This window comes from Camponotus floridanus, unplaced genomic scaffold (genome assembly GCF_003227725.1).
Source record: "Camponotus floridanus strain SB8 unplaced genomic scaffold, Cflo_v7.5 scaffold158, whole genome shotgun sequence".
Lineage (NCBI taxonomy): Eukaryota > Metazoa > Arthropoda > Insecta > Hymenoptera > Formicidae > Camponotus > Camponotus floridanus.
In genome coordinates, this window is record NW_020229279.1 from 316,030 (window position 1) to 341,553 (window position 25,524).

General features: G+C 36.2%; 1 protein-coding gene across 1 annotated transcript in view; it reads left to right on the forward strand.

Annotated features, from left to right (window-relative positions):
* Window positions 1-1,910: 1,910 nt before the first annotated feature.
* The window catches only part of LOC105253673 (histone-lysine N-methyltransferase SETMAR-like), a 29,055-nt gene continuing 5,441 nt past the window's right edge, over window positions 1,911-25,524 (forward strand). Inside the window, exons 1-3 of the mRNA XM_025406848.1 lie at window positions 1,911-1,962; window positions 3,106-3,158; window positions 3,250-3,412. Coding sequence (XP_025262633.1) covers window positions 1,911-1,962; window positions 3,106-3,158; window positions 3,250-3,412 — 268 coding nt within the window. The remainder of the gene's footprint in view (window positions 1,963-3,105; window positions 3,159-3,249; window positions 3,413-25,524) is intronic.

The following is a 25,524-nucleotide window of genomic DNA, read 5'->3' on the forward strand; positions in this document are numbered from 1 at the left end:
CTCGAACTCTAGTACGAACGGCATAACGCCGTCTCTCTCGCATTCGTGGCGAGTCGCGTATAGTGCGGTCTCGCTTGAACTTTAGTACGAGCGGCATAACGCCGTCTCTCTCGCATTCGTGGCGAACCGACGTGTATAGTGCGGTCTCGCTCGAACTCTAGTACGAGCGGCATAACGCCGTCTCTCTCGCATTTGTGTCAAGTCGTGAACAGTGCGGTTCGCGTATTCGCAGATAGCAATATTCATTCTATCTATATCGGACCAGCGGACTGACGTGTATAGTGCGGTCTCGCTCAAACTCTTATCCGAGCGGCATAACGCCGTCTCGCTCGCTCTCACGCGAACGGCTGATAGAGCGCTGTCTCGCTCGTTCTCACGCGAACGGCTGATAGAGCGCCGTCTCGCTCGCTCTCAAGCGAACGGCCGATATAGCGCCGTCTCGCTCGATCTCGCTAACAGCTGATCGATAGCTGTCTCGCTCGCTCTCACGCAATCCGCGTAGTGGTGCGCTCTCACCCTACATCGCGTCTTGAGACCAGCAAACGTGTATCATTTTGTGACTTTAACAATAAACGAACAGTAATTCGCTCACCGGTCTTACTGTAACACATTAAGTCGCAACTGCATATCATTTCATTCCTATCAAGTATTCCTTACGCGATCACGCACTGAGAGAGCTTGCGATACCCCCGCGGGTATGTGCCGGCAAAGTTCAATCGCGCTTACCCGGTTGTACAAAATTCGCGAATCGAAAGCGCGATCCTGAACAATCTGCGATTGCGTTACTTGTGGGACCAGAGCTGGGAAAAGACGAAAAAGTTCAACGTTTTTTTAGAGGTGTTGCTAAATTGAGACCGTCTGCTCCCAGATATGATTCGACGTGGGATCCAAAAATCGTTTTAAGACATCTATCAAATTGGTATCCAAATAGAGAATTAAATTTGGAATCTTTAACATTAAAATTAGTGACCTTGATGGCCCTAGTTACAGGGCATCGTATGCAGACTCTAGCGGCGATTGACATAAGGAATATTTATCGAGCAGACGAGAATTCGTTGGAGATAAAAATTCCGGACAGAATAAAGACATCCAGCCAAAATAAAAACCAGCCGGTGCTGAGATTACCTTTTTTTACGCGAGATAAGACTATCTGCGCAGCTACAACATTGTTAGTATATTTAGAAAGAATCAAAGATATACGTGGATTAATAAATAAACTATTTATATCATTCAAAAAACCGCATAAAGCGGTAGGCACGCAGACGATTAGTCGATGGATAAAAAAGGTAATGTGCAAAAGCGGTATAGATATTAACGTTTTCTCGGCGTACAGCACACGCCATGCATCGACGTCTGCAGCAAAACGTCATGGAGTAAATATCGATCAAATACGAAAAACCGCGGGTTGGTCAAAAGACTCTGAAACTTTCGCGCGTTTTTATGATCGTTGCGTCATTGCGGAGAACACGCAATTTGCGGAAGCAGTTTTAGAAACCGAAGCTGTAATATAGTTAGAGATATTAAGACAGTTATAACCCTGTTATTAAATTGGCAAAAAAAAAAAAAATTTTTTTGTTTTCTCTTTTTCTATCGAAATATTACTGCCGTAACCGACTTTAAACACTACAAATATGATCTCGAGGAAGAGGCGTGAAATACAATTAAGGATTGAACGAACTTACCTAAGTGATGTTCAATGGTAATTGTGTGAACTGCCTCTTCCGAAGAGATCAGTCCCCCCCTCCCTTTCATCTCGAGGGAGATACCCGAAAAAGAGTTACGGCAGAGCTTTGAAGAATGAACATAGATAGGAATACGCAGGGCGCGTGGATCGCGCCGAGGGGAAAATTTGTTTTTCCCTAGCTTTAAAGCTTGTGGCGACACTGTGGGAAGTGGGAGGTACTACAAATATGATCTCTTCGGAAGAGGCGGTTCACACAATTACGATTGAACATCACTTAGGTAAGTTCGTTCAATCCTTAGTTATATGTATATATGTTTTTTTAGTTATATCCTATACACACATACATATATGTGTGTGTGTGTGTGTGTATGTGTACGTATGTATGTATATGTATATATTTAATTTTTAGGAAGAACGATTTAAATGAGCAACGACTGGATGCTATAGAAGCTCAACTAAAGCAAGTTTAATAAATAATATATAACAATATGTAGTAATAATAATACACACAAGATAATCATTGGAAATGTCTAATAAAAAAAAATTAAATGGTTATTACTTCACAACAAATAAACCAAACAAAAATAAAACATTTAATAAAGCAGATATTAATTGTTTATTTTTTTATTTGTTTATTTACTGTAGGTATGAAAAGAAATATATGTATAATATTTTAATAAATACATATTATATACATATAAAAAAGAGACAAAAAATTTACTTGCGAATAAACTAATAAAAAGAACAACATATATGTTATCAAAATGTTCATTACACTCGATACAGAACTGCAAGTGTTTTCATTTTATTATAAAAAAATCTTGAAAATTGGCAAAATTCTCCAATCACGAAAGTAGAATGTAAATAACATTAAAAATGCGCTCAAAAAATACTATACCGTAAATCGCCTTAATGATACGAACATTGTACGAAGGCCGTGAGCCTTTCTACAGTCGAAAACTTCAATACTCATGTTAAACAATGTATTTCAAAAACGATTATAGTTTTGTGTCGATTCCGACAATATTATTTTGAAAACATATTAGTTTTTATGTAGAAGCAAAATTTTGCTCTTCTTTTATATAATATGTGTACTTAAATTATTAAAATATTATATATTTTTTTCATATTTAGAATAATAAAAAAGATATCTCGTTCACAAAATGTTTCTTTTCTTTTGTTCATTTTATATGTTATGAAGTATCATTTAATTTAAATACATTTGTAATAATTATCTTGTATATATGTATATATGTGTATTACAATGTTATATTATATGACAATTTACATATAATAATTGTATTTATTTATATTGTTTGCAGGAAATTGAACGTAGAATAATAACGTAGAACGTATATTAAAATATGTTCAAGATCGACGTCGAATTACAAAAAAAATAGCATGCTTACCAATTTCCACAGAAAAAGATATACAAGAATTTGAAAATGTTGATGAGGAGATTTATGATGAAGTGGTAAGTTTTAATATATAAATCAATATACAATATATAAATTTTTTAAAATAAATACATTGTAATAAATACAATTACGTTTATTTTATTTCAGGTAAATTATCTTCTATACGTTGGCGGGTTCACTGTTAAAGAAGCAGTAAATTTATGCTTCGAAGAAGTTATAATCGACCAGGCGATATCAACATTTATGTGGTTTGGTCGTGAAGGAGGCTCACGGCCTTTGTATAATGCTCGTATCATTAAGGCGATTTATGGTATAGTATTTTTTGAGAGCATTTTTAATGTTTACATTCTACCTCCTCGGTTGAAAAATTTTGCCAATTTTCAAAATTTTTTTTTATAATCAAATGAATATATTAATTTGAAACTTTTTTCATTATATTTACAAGTCTTATATAAAAAAAAAGTTTTATTTTTATTTAAGTTTTTTATAAAGATATTTGTAGCTTGCGACGATGTCTCCAAGAAAATGGCGGATAATTTTAGTTAATAATTCCATAATAAAAAAATTTTATATAATTTTACGATAATACAAAATTAAATATTACTTTTCAGATGCTGTATGTAATAAACATTTTGATAAGCCTACTCGATCCGAATTCCAGCGATATATGAGAGAAGCCTCACGAGCAGCAAAACAACGCCTAAGGACAATAAATAAATGGCAAAATAATGTCAAAAATAAAACAAGGAATGCAGAGAGGAATTATTCGACGAAGAGGACAATTATTCATTAAACTCACCAGTAGAAGAAGAACAAAATAAAAACGATTAGATAACATAAGCCGGAATTTCATAGAATAGTCTTCAAGCTCTCAAGTTTAGTTTTAAGTCATCTTCCTCATCAAGATTCCGTTCAGCCAATGAGATGGCTGAATAAAATCTTAAAAACTTTTACTTTAAACGAACTTCAATATGAGATCAATCTATAAATTCTGGTCATAAGAATAGATTTTTCAACGTTATATATACACAACACAACACAATATATACACGTAACATATACAATAATATATGTCAAATTGTACATGTCTTTTAAATTTTCTTTAAAAGTTTAAACGTTTCTAAATTTGATTAATATCACTATATTTTATTTACCTGCAGGTATATATATAAGAATATTCTTTAATGATGATTATGATTATCAAATGATAAATATGATTTATGTATAATAATCTGAAAAGAATATAAAAATATTTTTATATTTTTATAATATAAATATGTAATTTAATTTTTAAAATATTATAAGTTGTTCCGGGTATTTTTCTTCATATATTACTAACAAAATGTTTCAGTTCAATATTAAGTTTAATATTATTATGTTATGTATATTATATATAACACTGAAAAAATCTTTTTCTCCAGGGGCCCTATTCTTGAAATCGTACGAAAAATTATCGTATGCGAAAGTGACGCTGCGCAATCTTTGATTGGTATATTTTTGGTTCTAAGAGCATACACCAATCAAAGATCGTGCAGCGTCACTTTCGCATACGATAATTTTTCGCACGATTTCAGGAATATATATATATATATATATATATATATATATATATATATATATATGGGGCAGCCATGATGGGTGGGCCAAGTGAAAAGTGGATAGAAAAGTGGCGGAATCAAAAGAATTTTTGAGGTGATTAGAAGAGGAGGAAAGGATCGAGGATAGAGGAGGAGGAGGGTGGATGAAGGAGGAAGGAGAGGAAATGGAGGCAACAGTAGAGGACAGGTGGAAGGAATGATTTGAAGAGTTTTAAAAAGTGGGTTGAAAGTGCTGTGTCAGCAAGGAGGGGGAGAGAGGAGTGCAGGAGAGACAAGTGTCGAGAAGAGAGGATAAGTGTAGGCAGGAGAAAGAGCAGGAGAGACAGGTTAGTGATGAGAGATAGGTGTAGATGGCGCGAGAGAACAGAGATGATGGAGAAATCGATGGAAGAATCGATAAGTGGATTAGAAATGGAGTCGAACAGTACGTATGTGACAACAAGGAAGACAGAAGGGAATGGAAGAGGGTAGAGGGAGGAGAGAGAGGAGGAGTCGCTGCGCACGTACTCGCAGTGATGTTAAAGTGGATGGACGAGAAGGAAGGAAGAGGAAGGAGAAGAAACAGATAGGAGGACAGGAATAGATAGGAAGAAAGGAGGAGAGGAAGGACAGGCGCGGGTAGGGACAGTAAGGAAGACGGAGGAAGGAGGATTGGATACGCATGTTCTCGCATTGATTTCACAGTGGACTGATGAGAAGAAAGGAGGAGGAAGGAAAAGAAGCAGACAGGAGGAAGGAATAGACAGGAAGGAGGAAGGACAGGCGAGAGGAGTGACAGCAAGGAAGACAGAGGAGTGAGAATGGATAAGAAAAGAAAGTGGAAGAATGATGATGGAGATAAAGGATAGGAAGGAAGAAGGAGAGGAAGGACAGACGCGAGTAATGACAGCAAGGAAGACGGAGGAAGGAGGATTCGATACGCACGTTCTCACATTAATTTCACAGTGGACTGACAAGAAAGAAGGGGGAGGAAGGAAAAGAAGCAGACAAAAGGACGAGAGAGAGGAGAGGAGGGTGGAGGACAGAGGAGGAGAGCCATAAGTTGTCTGCGCGGTATGTTACAGGAACGAGATGAACAGGAGAGAGCGCCAAATGATAGAGGAAAGATGAAGAAGATGTAGAAGGGACATGGAGAAGGACAAGAAAAAAAAATTGAAGGATACAGAGGAATTATCAGAAAGGAGATGGGAATATAGTAGAAACTGAGGGATGGGGGTGAAGAGGATTTAACAATGAAAGAGGATGAGGAAGGGGGAGTAGAGGAACGAGGCCTGAGGTTGGGGAGATAAGGAGAGTAAGAAGAGGGGAGGGTCGGATGGGAGGAGGAGGAGAAGGTACGTAGGGAAGAGAGAGGGAACAGCATTTATAAGATCATGATAAGGCCAGGATTGGAAAAGAGATGTATATGTGAGAGTGTGTGTGAGGATGGGTAAGGAGAAGGTGAGGAAGAAGGAGTAGGTGCGAGGGAGAGGTGAGGGTGAAATAGATTTGTTAGACCAATTATGGTCAGGTGTGGAGGGGGTGAATAGGAGGAGTGTTGGGTGTGTGCTGTTAGTGTGTACGGGAGGACTGACGAGAGTAGCTATAGTGGAAGCTAAGAGTAGAATTTTGTTTTATTGTGAATTGATGTATGAGATTGAAACCCTAAAGGGATCAATAAATCTATAATAATAAAAAAAAATATATATATATATGTATACATATATATATATATATATATATATATATATATATATATATACAGGGTGACCCATTTTAATCCATCCAGTCGAATATCTTGAAAACCAAACCCAGGAGAGAAAAATGTTTCAGACAAAAGTTGTTTGATTTCGAAAGGGCCATAAGATGGTACCATTGGTTTGATCTTGAAGAGTCATTTGAAGGTCACGTGAAGGTCACCTCAATTTTTTTAAATGGCACCCCCTATTTTTTATTAGATATTCTTGTAACTGACCTCGAGAGCTTTCTAAAACATTATAATAAAATATTTTTTTATTGAGTATTTTTCGAGTTATGAGGCTTGAATAATTTCTTAATTCTAGATAAATCATAAAATATCTAGTGAAATATTCATTTTTCGATTATTTTACCTTAATACTTTTATGCACAAAATAATGTGAGAAATCGATTGGTGTAAAGAAAACACATAGTTATTTTTAAGAAAAAATATGTATAATTTGCAATTAATAATTACATTTTTCTTTGAAACAACTATGTGTTTTGTTTTATACCAATTGATTTCTCTCATTATTTTGTACATAAAAGTATTAAGGCAATATAATCGAAAAATGAATATTTTACTAGATATATTACGGTTTATGTAAAATTAAGAAATGATTTCAAGCCTCATAACTCGAAAAGTACTCTATGAAAAAATATTTTATTATAGCGTTTTGGAAAGCTTTCGAGGTCAGCTACAAGAATATGTAATAAAAAATAGGAGTTGCCATTTAAAAAGATTGAGGTGACCTTCACGTGACCTTCAAATGATTCTTCAAAGTCAAACCAATGGTACCATCTTATGGCTCCTTCGAAACCAAACAACTTTTGTCTGAAACATTTTTCTCTCCCGAGCTTAGTTTTCGAGATATTCGACTGGATGGATTAAAATGGGACACCCTGTATATATATACATATATATATATATATATATATATATATATACATTTAAAATAATAAAATAAAAAAATTTAATGAGAGTGGCGATTTTCCACACCACCCACGAGGTATCACCAATGGCGCATTAGATTTTTTTATATGGATTTTCGCCTAGAGCCCTATTATACCACATTGCATTATTTTATCATTTACAAGTATGATGTCTGTTACACAGACAAGATGTTTTTAATACTTTTGCTTTCCACAAATATGATGTCTGTTACACAGACAAGATGATTTTAATACTTTTACTTTCCACAAATATGATGTCTGTTACACAGACAAGATGATTTTAATACTTTTACTTTCCACAAATATGATGTCTGTTACACAGACAAGATGATTTTAATACTTTTACTTTCCATAAATATAATGTCTGTTACACAGACAAGATGATTTTAATACTTTTACTTTCCACAAATATGATGTCTGTTACACAGACAAGATGATTTTAATACTTTTACTTTCCACAAATATGATGTCTGTTATACAGACAAGAATATTCTTAATACTCGTACTTTTTACAAATATGACATTTGTAACTGTTACGTCCGGTGAACTTCACGATTCTGTTCTTTCATCGAAACGTTTCTTAGAAGTAATCAACGATTGGGTTGAATTTAAAATAAAGAAAACCCAACTCGGATAAACAAGCAGAGTGGCCAGTCGAGATAGCGCTAAGAAAATTTAAATACAATTTTAATTTACGAGCCTCGAAAATATAAGAAATTCAATCCACGCGTATCAATGGGTCGTCTCAGAGACTTTGAAATAAGAGCCCTGGTCATCGGGAAATTGACCAAAAGGTAAATACGAGCAGAGCCATAAAATTAATATCGCACGTGCGCTGGATCAATAGGCCATTCTCAATAAAATCGTAGGAGATAAGGAAATCAGGTCGCTCCCACTCTCTACTGGATGGTGAAGCCAAACCTTAAGAAAAAGGGCTTAACCAATTAGAGGTCTAAGACACCCTCTTCCTAAAAATCTAACTCCTTGATCCCTAAGAAGGGAATAGTAAAAATTTTTGATTGATTAAAAGAAATTCCCACCATCCAGAAGGGAGGAGGAGCAAAGACTTTAAAATTACGAGCCGAAAGCGCGGAGAGACAGTTTTTCAACTAATTTTTACACAGAGTATTAGTCTCAGAGTTTTTCGCTCAGTCAGAATTATAATAAAATTTTGAATCAGTCAGTACAATTCCAACCAGTGATAGTTACAAGTGTAAAAAAGAACATCACTGATTTCACGGCGAATCACTTCCTGCCTGCAACCCCGGGGCTCCGGCCTGAACCAGAAAATTTCAATTCAACGCTCTCCATAAGTAGTAAGTTTTAACTATTTCGAAATCGCCACTCTCCTTTCTCCTTCAATTAACGACTTTGAAACGATCTTTAAGTATTTGAAAAAAGACCGAATGACACTATTCTAGTTCCTTTAGAATTTTGCAAGAATTTACTAGCGATAACCAATTTCCAACGATTCGATTCTCTTCTCCGTAACCTTTAATTTATTCGCTCCGGATTTCAGCATTGGAATTCGCGAATAAAACTCCCAAGATCTTTATCCGCTCGTTCGGGATTTCAGTATTGGAATTCACGAGTATTTTTTTAATTTATTCGCTCCGGATTTCAGCATTGGAATTCGCGAATAAAACTCCCAAGATCTTTATCCGCTCGTTCGGGATTTCAGTATTGGAATTCACGAGTATTTCCTTAATTTATTCGCTCCGGATTTCAGCATTGGAATTCGCGAATAAAACTCCTAAGATCTTTATCTGCTCGTTCGGGATTTCAGTATTGGAATTCACGAGTATTAATTTATTCGCTCCGGATTTCAGCATTGGAATTCGCGAATAAATCTCCTAAGATCATTCACGTATATTCTCCCACTCCCACTTGATTGCTAACCACAACCTACTCTATATATATACAGGGTGGGGCATTTATCTTGAGACAAGATAATATCTCGATTGGAGTCGATTATTTTGAAAAAAGTTTTAGACAAAAGTTGTAGGGCATTAAAGAGGCTGTCGAAAGGTCCATATTACAATTTCCGGTCTAGACCGGAAGTGGCGTTTCTTGATCAGAATTCGTTTTTTTAAATGGAAATACCCATTTTTTGCCGCGAATTTCGATTGGAAATCGAAAAAAAAATACTTTTTGTTCTTATTATTTTTTCGATTTAACCCATATTTTGGCCATAAAAAATAAAAAAACACAAAAATCTTGAGATAACGGAGTACTTTGTTGGGGTTGTGTCCAGGAGGCCAAAACACTTTGGATATCATATATCACATGTAAAGTACAGACTACTTTTTCATGGGGTGGTGATTTTTAATCTAAACTTAATAAACTAGAAAAAGATTTAACGGATTACTTTGAAAAGGCATAATTGACATTTTTTTGTATTTACGTTTTCTTTTTTCGTGAGTTTTTAAATTTAATATAGGGGATATTTACCCCATTTCATTTATCCTAATTTTTTTTCTGAAATCAGATTATCTTTTCAAATTTTGTCAGTGCAAAACTTTTTTTAAAATGGAGGCTGTTTCTGTAGAAGAGAAGATAGAAATGATTCTTATTTATGGTGAATGTGGTAGAAATGTTGACGATGCCGTTACACTTTATGCTGAACGTTTTCCGGATAACGTGCGATCTCGAGCATCTTTTTATCGGGTTGTTACACAATTTCTACAAGAGGGAAGTGTGTCTAAGAGAAAAAGAGCCCGTCGAAACCTAGTTACTGGAACTGACAATGAAATTGCTGTATTAGCTGCAGTAAATGTTGACCCTCATGTCAGTACTCGACAAATTGCACGCGATTCTGGAATTTCGCGACGTAGTGTAGGCAGGATATTAAAACGTTATAAATATCATCCCTCTCACATTTCGTTGCACCAAGAACTTCATGATAATGATTTTCAGAACCGAGTTATCTTTTGTCAATGGGCATGTCAACAAATACAACAAGATCCTAATTTCTTTGCTAAAGTCCTATTTTCAAACGAGTCCTCTTTTACGAACCACGGCACGGTTAATAGACATAACATGCACTACTGGAGTATTTAAAATCCACATTGGTTACGTGAAGTTGAGCATCAGCGTCAATGGTCTGTGAACATTTGGTGTGGAATAGTTGGTGACAAGATAGTAGGTCCATACTTCATTGAAGGCAATTTAAACGGCGAAACATATCGTAATTTTTTACAAAATCAACTTCCGCTTTTACTTGAGGACGTACCCTTAAATGTAAGACAACAAATGTGGTTTCAACACGATGGATGTCCATCGCATTACTCCCGAACTGCTCGTGAAGTTTTGGATCGCGAATTCAATAGACGCTGGATCGGTAGAGGGGGTCCAGTAAATTGGCCAGCAAGATCTCCAGACCTTACGTCTCCAGACTTTTATTTATGGGGTTACATAAAGAGCGAAGTTTACAAAGAAGTGCCAACATCTCGTGAAAATATGATGCAACGAATCCGAAATGCTTGTGCCAAAATATCACCTGATGTACTCCGCAGTTGTGTACGATCTATGGAAGTTCGGATCAATAAGTGCATTGAAGTCGAAGGTCGCCAATTTGAGCACTTATTAAATTAAATTAATTTCAAACAGATAAGACAATCATACCAAATTGTGAGAGGCAAGGGGACTCACCTAAAACAAGCACCCCAAAGGGGATAAAAAACTACTACGTCCACGTCGTTATTCCTGGGTAGTGCTAAAAGTAGTTAATAGTTGTACAGTTTTTCAACCTTAAAGTTAAAAAAGGGATTCCAATAAGGTACTCCGTTATCTCAAGATTTTTGTTTTTTTGTTTTTTATGGCCAAAATATGGGTTAAATCGAAAAAATAATAAGAACAAAAAGTATTTTTTTTTCGATTTCCAATCGAAATCCGTGGCAAAAAATGGGTGTTTCCATTTAAAAAAACGAATTTTGATCAAAAAACGCCACTTCCGGTCTAGACCGGAAGTTGTAATATGGACCTTTCGATAGCCTCTTTAATGCCCTACAACTTTTGTCTAAAACTTTTTTCAAAATAATCGACTCCAATCGAGATATTATCTTGTCTCAAGATAAATGCCCCACCCTGTATACAGGGCGATCCCGAAAAACCTTCCGTCTTTAAAATGACGTATTCCTGACACTATTCTAAGACAATTTTTTCTTTACCAAAATTTGATTTGAAGCGTAGTTTTTGAGTTATAAGCAAAAATAGTTAGTAAATCACACGTCGAGTACAGGAGGCAGGCAGGGGCGGCCCGGCGCGCCGTGAACGCGGGCGCAGCTGATCGCCCGACAGGCGATTACCACTGCATGAGTCACTAACTATTTTATCTTATAACATAAAATTATGCTTTAAATAAAATTTTAAAGAAGAAAATGTCTTAGAATTACATCAGGAATACGTGTTCCTTAAAATAATGTTAATTATTAAAAGTTATTCCGGATCGCCGACCGTCGAACGCTGTAATCAGCTGATTGCTACATGCGATGTGTGTATGGTGGAGTGTGTGCGTAAAAGAGAGAGAGAGAGAGAGAGAGAAAGAGAGAGAGAGAGGGGGGGGGAGGAAGGGTAAGGGTGAGAAGGTTTTAGCCGATTGTTCGTCTTATCTCGCGTCAATCACGCGCCACGCGCAAGGCGTTTATTGTTAGATGTCGCGTGTCGCGTTTCTGGCAACACATAACCCTCGTGGTCGCGCAGTCTCCGCGGTCCGTCGCTTCGCGTCGAGTCATGTGTTCTCTCGCATTCGCGTTTCTTTTAAAGTAATTTTAAGTCTCGATAAAACGATGGGAATCGAGTGAGTAATAAACAGTAAACTCGTTATCGCGTAATCTGTGTCAATCGAGTGTAAGAGTGTTTCGAAGTGAGAAAGTTTCGATGTGCCGCGCATCTCTAACAATCAGCGGTGCAGCGATCTAATAATCGTGCAGCAGTTACAACAATACGTAGCATGAAGATTCGCTACGCTGCTACCAGGTGAGTGAGCAATAAGTAAGCAGAGTAAGTGAGTGAGTGAGTGAGAGAATGAGTGACTAAATGACAGAGTGTTGTAAAAGAGAGAGAGAAAAAAGTGTATGCGTACGTGCGTGCGTGTGTATGAATGTCTGTCCCTTTTACCCTTCCTCCCTCTCTCTCTCTCTCTCTCTCTCTCTCTTTCTCTTTCTCTCTCTCTCTTTCTCACTCTCTCTCTCTCTCTCTCTCTCTTTTACGCACACTCCGCCATACACACATCGCATGTAGCAATCAGCTGATTACAGCGTTCGACGGTCGGCGATCCGGAATAACTTTTAATAATTAACATTATTTTAAGGAACACGTATTCCTGATGTAATTCTAAGACATTTTCTTCTTTACCAAAATTTTATTTAAAGCATAATTTTATGTTATAAGATAAAATAGTTAGTGACTCATGCAGTGATAATCGCTTGTCGGGCGATCAGCTGCGCCCGCGCTCGCGGCGCGCCGGGCCGCCCCTGCCTGCCTTCTGTACCCGACGCGTGATTTACTAACTATTTCTGCTTATAACTCAAAAACTACGCTTCAAATCAAATTTTGCTAAAGAAAAAATTGTCTTAGAATAGTGTCAGGAATACGTCATTTTAAAGACGGAAGGTTTTTCGGGATCGCCCTGTATATACAGGGTCTACCAAAAGTGTGGAAACCCCTAAATATCTCGGAAAATATACGTTTTACAGAAAAGTGTTTCCAACAAAAGTTGTAGGGTTTAAGAAGATCTATATACTGATTCTATCAGTTTGACCTTGGATGGCGTCGTCAAGGTCAGGTCAAGGTCACATTGACTTTTTTAAATGACACCCCCTACATTTGATTGCATATTCTTATAGCTTAATTCAAGAGCTTTCCAAAACACTATAATAATGTTCATTTTTATTAAGTACTTTGCGAGTTATGAGGGTTGAATGATAGAGTAGCGCCGGTATTAACATTATCCAAGGTGTACTACATGGAGGTTACTCGCTCGGATTTGCATCTGTTGTGTGTGTGATCCAGCTAACTAAGGCAAGATCGATTCCTCAACATATCCTCATATTTCGCTGAAGTCAAATTGCCAAAAAATTGCTCCATAAAACGTGTATGAAACGTCTCGTTAGTTCCTTCATTTACCGCTATGTGACGCACTACATGCAGTCTAACTCGCATTTAAAATTCAACTAAGAATGTATAAAGCTATCAAAGAACGAGCACCTTCTAACTTCAGCTTTGAGCAAGCAGAAATTAATTGTTATCGTCCAAATACAACGTACGATTAATTAAAATTAAACGTTTTAAAAATGGCTGGCGACTTGTCGGAACGTGAAAGAATCACTATCCTCATGATGCGTGGATGGGGTGATAACGAAAGATCGTTCTCTGATGTCGTTCGATTATTTAATGACACGTATCCGAACCGTCGAATTAATAAGTCCACTGTGTTAAAAACAATAGAACGTTTTAGACAAACTGGTAGCGTAAGAAATCGCTCTAAGTCAGGAAGACCATTGTCTGCAACCAACGAAGAAAAACAACTTGATGTTCTGCAGACATTTATTGAAGATCCCAATTCTAGTGTTCAGAGAGTCGCTCAAACTCACGATATTGCTCCCATGTCGGTTTGGAGAATTTTAAAGAAGAACAAGTTCCATCCATATAAATTGCAATACGTTCAAGAATTGCAAAACGGAGATGAGGAGCGTCGTATACATTTCTGTGAAAGAATGATGGCACTAATAGATGTCCGGCCCATCTTCCCTTATCAAATTGTTTTCACAGACGAAGCAACATTTACCTTAACGGGAGAAGTTAATAATCAAAATTTTCGTTTCTGGTCAGATGAGAATCCGAATTGGGTGCGGGAAACTCACACACAACATCCACAAAAAATAAATGTATGGTGCGGAATAATAGATGGCTATTTAATAGGGCCGTTTTTTTTTGAAGAATATTTGAACGCTCAAAGGTATGAGAGATTACTTGTTGATCAAATAATTCCAGCCATACAGAGTACTTTTCCAAATAATTTCCAAGAAATATGGTTTCAGCATGATGGAACTCCTGCTCATTTTGGTGCAGGACCACGTCGTATTTTAAATGAGACTTTTCCGCTACGGTGGATAGGAAGAAGGAACGGAAATGAGGGAGGAGAGGATTGGCCACCTCGGTCACCAGATCTAACTCCTCTTGATTATTATCTATGGGGATATCTGAAGAGTAAGGTTTACAGAACAAAACCTAAAACCATTCACGAATTGATACAGCGAATAAGGGATGAAATGGCTTTGATACCTTTTGAAACGAATCGTAAAGTCATTTCTACATTCTACCAAAGATTAGCATATTGTCAGGAAGTAAATGGCAGCCACTTTCAGCATTTACTTTAACACATTGAAACACATTTGCAATCGTTTGGTGCAACCTAACCTGATCTCTGTATACACGCACCGCACGCACGCACACGCACACATTTCGAACAATTATTATGATAAATGAGCATCCACAAATTTATTTACTGTTTACTATGTCGATTGCTTTCCAGGTCTTTAAATGCTCGATTGTAATTTGGTTGGGTCTTTGCTTTTGCTGACTGGATCCACGACCGATCTTGCCTTAGTTAGCTGGATCACACACACAACAGATGCAAATCCGAGCGAGTAACCTCCATGTAGTACACCTTGGATAATGTTAATACCGGCGCTACTCTATCATTCAACCCTCATAACTCGCAAAGTACTTAATAAAAATGAACATTATTATAGTGTTTTGGAAAGCTCTTGAATTAAGCTATAAGAATATGCAATCAAATGTAGGGGGTGTCATTTAAAAAAGTCAATGTGACCTTGACCTGACCTTGACGACGCCATCCAAGGTCAAACTGATAGAATCAGTATATAGATCTTCTTAAACCCTACAACTTTTGTTGGAAACACTTTTCTGTAAAACGTATATTTTCCGAGATATTTAGGGGTTTCCACACTTTTGGTAGACCCTGTATATATATATATATATATATATATATATATATATTTTTTTTTTTCCTTTAGAAAAATCATATCAGGATATTTCACAAAATATAAGGAACAATCCATTAGCAAACCTTAAAGATCGTTTCTCAATAAAGATCGTTTAAAATCTCTGATCAATCATCCGCTTCCTATCGTAACTAAACAGCGTACTTGTAATTTATTAGTGTCGACTCCCAAATCCCGCTCTAATATTAAGCGTTGGCGGAATCGGCGGAACCGGTGGTTAAAGGAAGGGCTGGCTGAATTGATAACTGAATCAATTTCTGGCAGTTCACGCAATAATTCGTCTAGTTTAAGTGCTAACATGCCAAAAGACAACAGTATCCATTCACTCAACAAATCCCCCTCGATCCCTGCGCCTAACTACTCCCCTATCTCCTCCCCAACGCCTTGCTCCTGCTTCCCTGACACCCCTGGCTCGACCTCATCACCATGCATCACCTCAACGATCTCCTACCCCCATTTTACCCGAACCTTCTCCCTTATCTTCTTCCTCACCTTTAATCGAATTGGGATCCCCGTCTCCCATACCTGTAATTACCCTTGACTCTGACCTCCTCCATTCCCTTCCACTCCATCGGAATGCTCCGAGTTCCTCGAGGATCCGGAGGATTTCGCAAGATGTCCTCCCGACCTTGATGAGGCCTCCCATCACTCTGAGTTCTCCCCAAAGTCCCCCTCTGAACCCCCTTTTTCAGATCCAACATCTGAACCTTCTCCCGTGGACTCCCTAAACCATTTCATATCCCAGTTTCCCCTCCTCGACTGTCCCATATCAGAAGGATCCTTCTGCGTGGGACCTGGTGACGTGAACCACGAAGAGTTCCTTCATCATCTAAGTACTGCCCCTCCTGATTCAATAATTCCCTGGTATCTCCCTGGATTACCCCTACCTCTAGCCGTTCCCATCCAAGCTCTATTAAGAAAATTCCCGCCGTCCACAATCCAGTTCGATGACCTCTGTTCCTTCCCTGAAATACTCCTTTAGATTTTTGTTTAAATAGGAACATTGTAAAATCCAGCCAGGATATAGCCTCCTCAACTCTTTTTATTTATTCCTGGCTGATGTCCTCCGTATTAATGTAACACCCGCGAATTTACATATTCACACACACACACACACACACACACACACACACACACACACACACACACACACACACACACACACACACACACACACACACACCACACACACACCACACACACACACACACACACACACACACACACACACACACACTACTCGCACATTAAAGATGTTCTTGTAAACCCGTTAATGATAATTTCGAATAAATTTTAATTTATAATAAGGGGATAAATTTATTTTCATCTTCCCACACTCATCTCTTTATTTTCAATATCGCACAAGGTCCCGTCCCGTGTAAAAGAGATTAGATTCTCTTACCGGAAAGGGACTAACAAGCGCATCGGCCTAAGACACTCACAGTGTTAAAGGGACCATTCTGGTCACTGACCTTCGTCAGGCCCCAGGACGCTCGACCCGATCCATACACACGCCCGAAAGTGTGTCACCGGGTAAGTAGGTTACGTTCTTCCAGATGGCCCGATCTCTCAAGGGTCTGGACGTAACATAACAGACGAGATGTTTTTCACGTATTTATCTTTTACAAGTGTTTGTAATAAATTTATTATTTATGAGATGAGGGGCCAGCTATGTCAATGGTATCTGCAGCATGTAATCTTAAAATTGTTGTGCCCGGCGCGGCACAGGGTGTGGGGTAGCCGGGAGAGGAAAATAATCGCTCCAATTGTTTAGCAATAGAAATTTATTACACAGAATATACTTATTTATCCCTTATCTTTAGTCGGTTTTCTCAAGCCTTAATATCGTCCTTTCCTGGATCCTCTCGTGATTAGTTATTATATCGGGGGCTTCGTAGCTCGGTTTGGCGGCTAGCCCTCGGATTCGCACTATGTCTTATCAACGGTTAGTCTTCGCGCACTATTCTGACTATAGATTCACTGTTTATGACTGTCCGCCGCGGACCCGCGGTGGACGGCTTTTATTCCCTTAATTTCGGGGATTTTTGGAGGGGATCGCCCGGCGACATGACCATGTATGGTCATGGAGGTTTTTCCGGGTCGTCCAAAGTCCAAGTGCTAACGAAGGAAGTTCAAAGTTGAATTCCTTCGTTAGTGTTTTCGCGCTTCCGGGTGAACGTTCTTACGCTTGGATTGCTGAGGCAGCGATTCTATCAGGCTACCGCATTTCTCAACAATATTTCATGCTGACACTTAATTTAATTATATATAGGTACTAATATTTAAATAGGTTATAGTCTGCAAGGCTATAACATCCCTCCGCCGTTAAAAAAGAAAAACGGAGGTTTAACGAAGTTTTTCTATAATACAAATTGAATATAATATAATGTTTTTTCCCGTTTTACAATGTTGATTACAATCGTTTCTTATATCTAGCTTATACCCTTTTTATTTTTAAAACCGTGTGCTTCTATTTCTTTTCAATATTGGTTTAGGCATTCTATACGATTTGTCAATTTCGTCTACTAAGGTAATAACAGCTGGTTGTTTAGGTTTTTTTTTCCTATGTTGGATAATTATCCATGCTATTAATGCTATAATTATTAAAATAGTTATTCCACTAGAGGCTGTTGTATAAATGAATTGTTTTTGTTTGAAAAAATTGCTGTCGTTATTATTTAAGTTGTCATTAATTTCTTCTAGTTTTTTACTTAGCCCTTTTAATTCTAATGGATTATTTATAATAGTAGGTATACAAGGAGAGTTCTAACTCAGGTCCTCTCAGGGGGGGTGAGGCGCGAGGGGAACCGCGGTGCGGGGGGAGTGACGTCACGCGCGGGGAAGGAGGAACCGCGGCGCGCGGCGGGTGACGTCACCCGCGGGGAAGGAGGATCCGCGGCGCGAGCGATGGATGAGGGGGGTCCGCGAGGTGAAGGAGGATCCGCGGCGCGAGCGATGGATGAGGGGGGTCCGCGAGGTGAAGGGGGATCCGCGGCGCGAGCGATGGACGAGGGGGTCCGCGCAGTGAAGGGGGATCCGCGGCGCGAGCGATGGACGAGGGGGTCCGCGCAGTGAAGGGGGATCCGCGGCGCGAACGATGGACGAGGGGGTCCGCGCAGTGAAGGGGGATCAGCGGCGTGAGAGATGGACGGTGGTGTGAGAAGGACAGCGCTACGTGTGGGAAAAGGACAGTGCAAAGTGTGAAGAGGACAGTACTACGAGTGCGACAAGGATGGCGTTAACGTGGGACAAGGGCGACGTATAGGTGGGAGAAGGACGACGCAAAGGTAAGTGAACAACGAGTATATGAAAGAGAGAGAACGATAGCGCCAAGACGACATGTACAAGAGAGAGAACGATAATATCGCGAGACTTGCAATTAGCGCGTGCGAGAGAGAACGATAGCGCGAAGACGACGCATGCGAGAGAGAACGATAATATCGCGAGACTTACAACTAGTGCGCGAGAGAGAGATAGCGCAAGGGATGGAACTCAAGGAGAGACGCGTAAATAATCACATTTTTTTTTATTGAAACAACATTTATTTTAAAATCTGTTATACATTTTTCTGTGTCATAGCGCGAGAGATTACTAATTCTAATCGCGAAAGATAGACTTAAGATTAACGCACGAGAGAGAACGATATCGCGATGCTTATAACTAACGCAGGGATGGGAACGCAAGGAGAGGCATACAAATAATTAGATTTTTTTTACGGATATAGAATATATAAAATTTATTAAAATGTGTATGTGTTAATACAATTGTGTGTGTGTGTGTGTGTGTGTGTGTGTATGTGTGTGTGTGTGTGTATGTACTTAAAATTAAGATTATAATAAAATAATAATAAAATATAAAATATAAAAGCGTGTGTATGTGTGTGTGTGTGTGTGTGTGTGTGTGTGTGTGTGTGTGTGTGTGTACTTAAAATTAAGATTATAATAAAATAATAATAAAATATAAAATATAAAAATAAAATAAAATATAAAATTAAAAATTAAAAATTAAATTGGGGACGATGCGTCGGGCTAAGGGGGGACCGCTTCTGTAACAGAAAAGATACACATTTCATTAATTTCCAANTGATGCAAGAATTAAATATTATTTAATTATTCGCACTGAGAAAAAATCTGGTTGCATTAGAAGACTAATCTTATTGCATACTCAATTTTATAATTCGCTCGTTAGTAAAAGTTGATTCGCCTGCGCAGAAGATTACGTTATAATGGACAACTGCAACGATTTACAATCATCGCGCGCCCGTTACTTGTATATCGCCGCGATGCGGTCCCATAGCAGGAAGGCATGCAGAAGTAGCACAATGCGCAACGTGTGGGCAGGTGAGATATCGCGGTAACACACCTATGGACATGCCCGCATGTTTCAGCTAATTATTCGAACGTCCTGCCGGTATCATAGAATACACGATTTTTAAATAGCTTTCTTGAGTTAACTAAATTTTTTTTATTTCAGATAATTTTTTCTCAGTGTATTAAGTATATGCATCGCGCGAATCAAATTTAAAATTTTTAATACAAGTTCTTAAATACAATAATTATCGTTTATAACAAAAGAATTTATCGCTGGCCCTCTCGTCACATAATATTTCCAAATATATGCTAATTAAATATACAGAATTATTGAATAAGAGTGTGAGATCGATGTGAATAAGTCACGATTATAATATTAGTTTTCGTAAAATTTAACGATTACCTTCGATATTATGAATCGCGAGTTTAATATTATTATAGAATTTAATAATTTGTTTTTTTCAATTATAATTGTAACTACGAATTCGTATCGGAAAATATTCATAAATAAATTAATAAATTACGATTAGCGAAATCACCATGTTCTTCCCGCGTTCTTTTTCATTCACGTTCTTAGACGAAATTGTCGTTTCAATAAAAGAGTTTCGTTCCTTTCGTTAAATAAATTTTGTTAATGAAAGTTGCGTGGCTCGTACCGCCGAGAAGTCGAAACGATTTTCGTCATGGAGAATTATTTCTCACTGGTTTTTTGTGAAGATCCATTCGCGACGTTTAGTTCGGTGTTCCTGTTGAAATTGGAAATTTTTATTGTAAGATTGAAATTAATCCCAGGTTTTCCTGAAAATTTCCAGCAAAAGCAATAATTTCGGTAGTAATACAACGATGATACGCTTCTTTAACGTCGATTAATTTAAATAATATATATTTAGATGGTAGAAATGTATCCTTTTTTTTTTTTTCATTAAAAATGTTCTATCATTATTAGAATCGGTATTATTATTGCCTATATTTATAATGCCAGAAAAATTTAATAGTAGATTAATACATGAACAAATTAACGTATCTAAAATATTTTTATAATTGTTGTTAATATGATATATTATATATACGCGTAATTATACATGAATGTTACATAAAATGTGCGAATACTTAAAAATTTAGAGACGAATCGAATGGTTACCCCTATATCAGTAAGATATTGATTAAAAGAAAAAAAACATTATTAATTTAAACGTTACAAGAATAAGAATCTATATAATTAATCTAGAATTATTTATATATTTAAAATTATTTCATTTATTTTATTTTGAACGCTATTCGAATTGAAATTTTTTAAATCTTGCTGGTATCGGGTTCGATTTGTGTCGCGCGCGCAGACGGTACCCCTGTCTAAATTATGTGTTCGCACATTTAACACATACTCCAATAATGTGCATGTATTTTATTATTTATAAATATAATCGTTCGTAATCACATTTCAATAACAAAGGTTATATCCATTGAATTTTCAATAAAGAAATATATTTCTTAGTAATGGTAGAACATGTTTTCTGACGTGAATATCAATTTCGTGAATTGAAAATAATGACGAGGGATAATTGTGTCTTTGATTTAATACTGAAATTATTGCTATCGAGAATAGTCCGGAAGATCTAGGATTCGTTCTCTCCTACAGTGAAAGCGTCTCCCGACGTTTAATGGATCACTTAACTTTTCTTCGCAGATTGATCTTGCGAAATCTGATGTAGAAACGAGATGTCAGTCGTTCTCCATTTTTAAGATCGCTCTTCTTTTTATCGGATATTATCGGTATGTCACTCGCGTACCTGCAATCGAATATTCCGATTATTGTCGACTTATTTAAAATCGTACAAATTAATAATCATTAATTGCAAAAATTATACAAAACAATTGCGTTTTGAAGGATTGATTCTCGACGAATGATTCGAGTCTTCCCGCGAGAGGTCAGAATTGAGTTCGAACGCGTAACGCATGTAAACGTAATATATACAATTCGTCATATAACAATTCTCTTAAGAAAATAACCAGTATATTGAAACCGTTTCACCAACTGTCAATTGAATCGGTTTTTATATCAATAATTAAATCAGTAAAACTGTTTCGATATACTGATTATTTATTTTAAAAGTTTATTCATTGTCGCCGCGATGTTAACGTACGGAATAAACGGAATATATTCGTAAGTTACAATTTTATTATTAATAAATAGTTGATTTGATCATTGCTCTTTCCATTATTCGAAATACTCGATTATACGATTGGAATATAATTAGAATATAATTTCGAAACACGTATTTTGCGTGATGCGTTCATTTAATTAAAAAGACTCGAATGCAATTAAGAATCGATGTGTGTGACTGGAATCAAAATTATAAATTATCATTTTGTTGCAATCCTTAGGAACAATAATTATTCTTCTTTTAATATTTATAATTAAGAATATTTCGTCCGATGCTTTATCATATAATTATGTGATGATTTAAATATATATAATTCATCTGAGAACGCGCAGTAAAACGATCGAATGGCAAAATCGAATAATTAACGTAATGGAAAGCCTTGCGATGTATATTAATCGTTTAATAAATAATTAATCTGTGTGTACATGTGTGTGTGACTTTAAAAATATACTTGTATATAAATTCAATTATCGTATATGTACGTCATAGTACGCATAAAATATTTCGGCAGCGAAGTCAATAACACGACGTTCGGCCTTGATGACGTAGCGCTGTATTGTTTATATAGGCGAAGACCTTGTATCATTCGCACGGCGACATTCAAGTAGTAAAGTAGTGATACGGAACACTTCGTATTATTGAATGCTTTTTCTAACAGTTCGATCGCGATTAATATCGAAATATGATTCGCTACGACTATTACAATTAACAATTAATTAACTCTTAATAAATGAAACTATACATGAAACTATATGGCGATGATACATCCATCGAAACGCGATCCTTCATTATTCCAAATAAAAATTGAATCAAAAGAAGCAAAAATTATAAATATATAGACGACCTTGTATTATTCACACGGCATTCCAACGGCAGAGTAATGATACAAAATGCTTCGTATTATTGAATTCTTTTCCTAAACGCGATCGCGATTAGTATTGAAATATAATTCGCTACGACTATTGTAGAGCGAATCGTACTTCTTTATCCCTTATACGATATATTAATGTGCGTTTCTCGTAATTATTCTGCGATCGGGAGTGTCGTGCAAAAGTTTCGTGATCGTTTCTATAGTATATGACTAAATATAATTAATTATTTGTTCGCGAGTGAATATGAGTGCTATGAGGAAACAGTAAAAGCTGAAGAAGAAAAAAGACGGACATCTGGAAAAGTATCGAACACTCAGAGAGCAGTGAAAGAGCCTGAAGCAGTCAGAGAGATATGTGGTGAGTAACTTATAAAAATTATTTATTTATTATTATTATTTATATATGTATTATTTTCAAAATAGCTATATTGCTTATTATATATATATATATATATACTATATGTTAAAGTACGTAAAATATTTCGATGACAAATATATTAAAAATAAATTAACTTATGGTAAAGGTCATGAAAATGTATCGCAACGATATATCTTTATCGAATCGCAATCATTAATTACTGCGAATAAAAATTGAAAAAGGGAACATAAAAGAGGATAAAGAAATTAATTTTATTATGATCTTTCGATTATTGATATATTCGCTTATTATAATAATTTCTCTAACGATACTTATTAAAATTGAATAAATTTCGACCAATGCTTTAAATTTTCTTAACCTACAATCATTCATAGAATATTTCAACGACGTTTTATGACTTACGATCATTCGCACAGTAACCTTGAACAATAAAGTAGTGACGTTTCATATATTATCAAATTCTCTCTCTATATAGTCAACCTTGGCGATATAAACTACCGCGATAATGTTTCTGACCTACGATCATTTTCTCAGTGACCTTCGAACAGTGAGGTAGTGATATGAGACGTTCCATATATTATCAAATTCTTTTTCTAACAATTATTTTGAGCATTGCTTTATATAATAGATTATCTCTTATCTTTTATATTTTTATTTATCGTTTAGATTTGCGAATTAAAATTTATATAGTATATTACAAAATTAATTATATATTATATTATATATAAAATTATATATAATACAATATAATATAACCCTCCCATGGAGTACACCTTGTCGCGGTAGGAGGGCTTAGTACCTGGACGGTATCTTGAGGTTTATCTTAAATTTTCCAATTTATGATAAATTTTAAGGTGCCTGAATGGGAAACCAAGTACCCTTTCGCGTCGTTGGTGTCGTCAACGTGTCGCGAACGGCAAGCGCTTCGTCAACGCGTCGCGTTAGATATATACATATTAGGGAGTGCCGTTAAAGGTATATATTGTACATATTAAGTATATACATCGCGCGATCAAATTTTTAACTGCATCGAAATTGTGCGGGAGTGCCGCTCAGTATCGTGCGTAAAATAACGAAAATAGCGATATAAAAATATCGCTCGCGAGTGCGGGAGTGTCGTCAAAGTATCGCGCACCAACAACATGAGAGGAGGAGGAGGTCTGGGAGAGGCATCTTGCATCGGCGGAGCAACCTGATTGTGAATATTTATTATTTGTACATTTGATATAATTAGTATAAATTGTACACGTAATAAATCGATCTTATTATATAAATGAATTAAAGAGAAAATTAGAGAGAAAGATTTTTATAAAAGTCATATAGAACTTTCTATTTAAAAAATAGTTTCAAAAATTTAAAATTTTTCCACATGTGTTTATCTCTGCTTCTTATTTTACACATCAAATATAAAATTCCGCGAGATAAAAATTTTTTAATATATTAATTGCATTTTGTGAACATTATTATAAATGAATTTTATATTTGTATATGTTACAGACAACTAGCTTCGGTATCAACAACTCCGCTGTTGCGCATCAGTACCGGTGAGTGAGAAGAAAAACTTTTATTTAACTTTAAGATAACGGATTCGTAGAGATTACAGATATAGATGTAAATGTAGATTGTAGATTGTAGCTAAATCCGTTGCCTTAAAATGGATGAGCTAGAATGGATTAAATTAAACAAATTAAATTAAATAATTAAATTAAATTAATTAAATTAAGTTCTTTTGAACTTATGCTTTACATCTATTGCGAAAATATATTGAAATATTAATTAAAAAGAGAATAAATCAAGAAAGGATTCTTTTGTAAAGATTTTGTCTAATTTATTAAATAAAGGATACCCATTAACAATTATTAATTTTATCAATTTTTGATGCCAATTTATTCTTATAATACGCACTTATTTTCTAATTGCTTATAGCTCATCCATCGTAGAATTTATTTGTAGATATTGTTTTTAAATTTTACTTTAATTTAATATAAAGCCAAATGATTAATTAATTAAATAACTTGTAATATGATAAATACACACATTAATTTTATATTTTATTATAAAATATAATTTATAGAAATTTGTAGTAATTTGGCTTTATTTCAGTTAAAATAAAGTTATATTTAATATTTAACGAACGATCGTAAAATCGAACGATCGTTATTAAATGAGCGTAAATATTTCACGTTCTTTTGCCGGTAATTATCCAGCAAAAAAAGGAGTAATTATCTCCTTCTTTGATCTCTGATTAAAGATCGAGAAAGAAAGTGGCCAGGATCAATGAAAGGTAGGTTCAACTGGCCTGAAGAGTACGGTTAGGGCACGCGATTATGGCACGCGATTAGGGCACGTGACTAAAATATACAGATTAATTAGGTGAAGTGATGAGAGATTAGAGATAGATTTCT